We start from the raw sequence: 3,366 nt of genomic DNA on the forward strand, positions 1-3,366 counted from the left end.
GACCAGCAAAGATTTCCTCTCCCCCTTACAACCCCCCGACAGTTTTGACAAAAAAAAAAAGAACGATCAAAGAGCCTTTGTGCATTTATAAACCTGTCAATTTTGCTAGAAGATTTAAAGCTTTAAAGAGTCCAAAACATCTATTTGAAATTTTCTATACAAACAGGTTTTTTAATATTTCAAAAACCCAGAAATAAAATATTTAGATTTTTCTGAAGTGAGGCATTCCAACAGCTCCAGACAGGAGTGCTGGAGGGGAGGAGGAAATCCAATTCTTAAGTTTGACAGGAACCATTTTTTTCTGTTTCTTTTAATTGGCAGAGAAACAAGACTACACAGCTATTTCTCCCCCTGGCTCCGACAAGGAATGGCTGAGGAGAGCAGCACAGGAAACAACAAACCCCAAACTTACCCAAGTGCTGCCAGCGTCAGGCTCCCGCCCCGGGCCAGTGTGCCTTGCAGGAAAGATTCCCCAAGCTGACAATGTAGCAGCGTCTCACCCCACCGTCCCCTTCCCCTCCACACGCTCCCACTACCTTCCCCTTTGCCTCCAAAATCCTCCCATGCAGAAGAGAAGCGGGTTCCCCACCAGAAAACAGTTCAGACACGATGAGAGGTTTTGGGAGACTCAGCCTTTTTCCACAACTTCACTACCTTTGTTTCTGGTCAGCCAGAAGAAGGGTTGAGGGAGGCAAACATCCGGAAGCACATTTCTTTCTCCTTTTCCATGTAGTCCTTGTAGCAGCTGCAAAGGAGAGCAGAGCAGAGCATCGCGGGCTGCCAGGGCCGCCGCCAGAAAAGGTGTCACTTTCTCTCTATAAATAAATCAGTCTAAACCAGTGCTGGTAGCAGAGACGCAGCTCCCCCACGCCCTTCCTGCTGCCATGTCAGGAAGGAGAGCTGGAAACACCATGCCTCATCCCCAGGCCCTGGGTCTCTGCCTCACCGGTGACCATTAGCTAAGGGGATCATTTGACTTTTGGTAGCCAGATGCTTTCTACACCAGTTCTGCGGGTGTGTGGCAATGCAGAGGAACCCCCACCCCGACCCTTTGGCCTACTTTTGTGTCTCCTCAGTTGTGCCACTCTTTGGGTGAGCTCCCTCAGCACCTAGCAGCAGACATCATCCGAGGGCCCTGCTCCAGGTAATCTACCATCGACACCAAAGCTGGGCAGAGAACAGGAAGGAGACAGCAGGGCTTTGCGCCCAGAGTAAGTGGATGACAGGGCAGATGTTCCTCCTTCCCTGCCAGCATCACTTCAGCATGGCAAAAGCTCCCCACACTGCTCCACTTTAACTGCTGCTTCTCCAAGTGCAGCATCCTCTGCACCCTGTGCTCTCACCTCACCAGCAGCGAGGTCTCACTGGCGAGGAATCCCTGAGCCAGAGGGTGACTCAGCTCGGGCACCGTCCCAGGGATCGATAGCTGCCCACACAGTCAGCTCTCCTGCATCTGCTACCGTATATGGTCAAAAGCAAAGGTTTTTGTTGCAATGCACCAGAATCAGCACAAGTTTCGTGTGTGCGTTTGGCTAATGCTCTCTCAGCCCTCCACCGTCAGCTCCCCTGCGCCCAGAACCTCAACACGGTTCACTCGATCAAATCCCAGCACTCAGCTCTTCTGCTAAGTCTCAGACAGATGTTGCCACACCGAGTAGATGGGGGATGCCCTCCTTGGCTGGGGATGGCATGCTCACACACCTACCACAGCAGGAAACCCAAGAGCCCCCATCTGGAGGCCCAGGTTCGTGCCACGTGTCAGAACAGCCCCGTTTTGTGCTGGATTTGATGCAATCCAATAGAAATGCCAAATTCAACAGCAGAATTCGCACCAACGAGACCACTACAGCTGGTACCAGACATGTGTTCCATGGAACCCTCACCCTGGACTCTGCCTGTTGTTCTCCAGTGATGTGACTTTTGCCAATTCAGCTGCGGAACAGCTGCCTTCCCAAGCTTTGTTTTATGCAGCACAAAGTAGCTGCTGGTTAACACACAACGTTCCTTTTTGCGAAGCATAAAGATCCTCGGTGTGGAAGTGAAAAGCCTCTGAGAAGAAGGTTCTCATTGCTATTCCGTTTCCGAAGCATTTGCCAGATCACATTACAAGTTTTCTGAGGCAGGTTGGCCACACAACAGGACCTAGACTGGGGCGAGGCACAATTCACACCACTCGGCACGGCTGTCTTCATCTGTTTTATACTCACTCCACTCTTTGTCACAGTAAAAGCAAAACACACACCCATGCTAACCGGCTCTGAAGCACCGGCCGAGGCAGAGCACTCAGCTCACCGACACGCGCCAGCTGTACGCGTCTGTGCTGCCAGAGCCGACAGACCTGCCCGCTGCCTCCCCGCAGGCAGAACATGCCTTGCTGCTTCCTGGCAGCACAACCTCCACGTTATGAGCGAGATTTCTCTTTTACCCGCCAACATATTTCGGAGGAGTTTAAAGAAACACAGGAGGCCTCCTCAGTGGGGCTGTCTAGCACCATACCAGGGGTCTTCGACAGCGCCCACACCAAGCCTCCGCTCACCAGATCTGTTTGGTGCTCACCAAGCAATTTGGTAGCTATGTACCCAGAGGTTGATCAGGACAAATAACAATGGTTTATCAGAGATTTCCAGACCAGCAGCAAGTTCCTTGTACTTCAGAAGGAACAACAAGTCTGAAGGCTTGCTGTTATCGCAAACTGCTAAAGACAGTGTGGATAAATAGGACACAGGTGTGCAAGGACAGTGCTCCGCCACAACATCGCTCGGCCCTGGGACCAGCTTCTCCAGTCCCACCAACCCCACTAGTAAGGGACTACAACCCATTTTGCAAATGCCTTGAGCAACCCAGAAGAAGGAGGTTCGTACTGGAGGGCTGCTCTGGGACCTCCGCAGCTGGGGGGTGGCATCACCCACTGTGCCTGTGAGCGGTGCCTGACCCACAGCACACGCTGCTGGGCACCAGCAAGAGCTCTCAGCTGGTTTCAGAAGGAAGAGCAGTCAGGGCAGAGACCAGCGTTAGTCATGTTTTGGTGGGGCTGGGGCATGACTAAAGCTGGCAGGATTGTGCTGCACTCAGCTCGTGGGCGAAGGGAAAGTTTGCCTTCAGCACTGTTCACCTCCTTCTGCCAAGGCAACGAGAAATACCCGTGTTCGTTAGAAGTGGATCTGCAGCACTGCACACCAAAGCACCTGCGCTGCAGAAGAGCTGCTGTAATTAACCAACACACCTTGAAGGGAATGAAAATCATACTCATTAACCCAGAAGGTGATCAGCCTGAGTGCCAGCTGGCTGCAATGAGCTGGCTGCTCATTGGTTTTGAGGCACCTCACCAGCCCCATCTCCCTGTCAGCACCCCGACCTACCCACTGA

At 52.3% G+C, this 3,366-nt stretch overlaps 1 protein-coding gene across 1 annotated transcript in view; it reads right to left on the bottom strand.

Annotated features, from left to right (window-relative positions):
- Window positions 1-3,366, bottom strand: part of FKBP6 (FK506 binding protein 6, 36kDa) — a gene marked incomplete at its 5' end in the record, with an annotated part of 8,323 nt that overhangs the window by 1,069 nt on the left and 3,888 nt on the right. Inside the window, one exon of the mRNA XM_010145153.1 lies at window positions 678-745. Within this exon, the coding sequence (XP_010143455.1) occupies window positions 678-745 (68 nt within the window). The remainder of the gene's footprint in view (window positions 1-677; window positions 746-3,366) is intronic.

The sequence above is a fragment of the Buceros rhinoceros genome, unplaced genomic scaffold, assembly GCF_000710305.1.
Source record: "Buceros rhinoceros silvestris isolate BGI_N320 unplaced genomic scaffold, ASM71030v1 scaffold26071, whole genome shotgun sequence".
NCBI lineage: Eukaryota > Metazoa > Chordata > Aves > Bucerotiformes > Bucerotidae > Buceros > Buceros rhinoceros.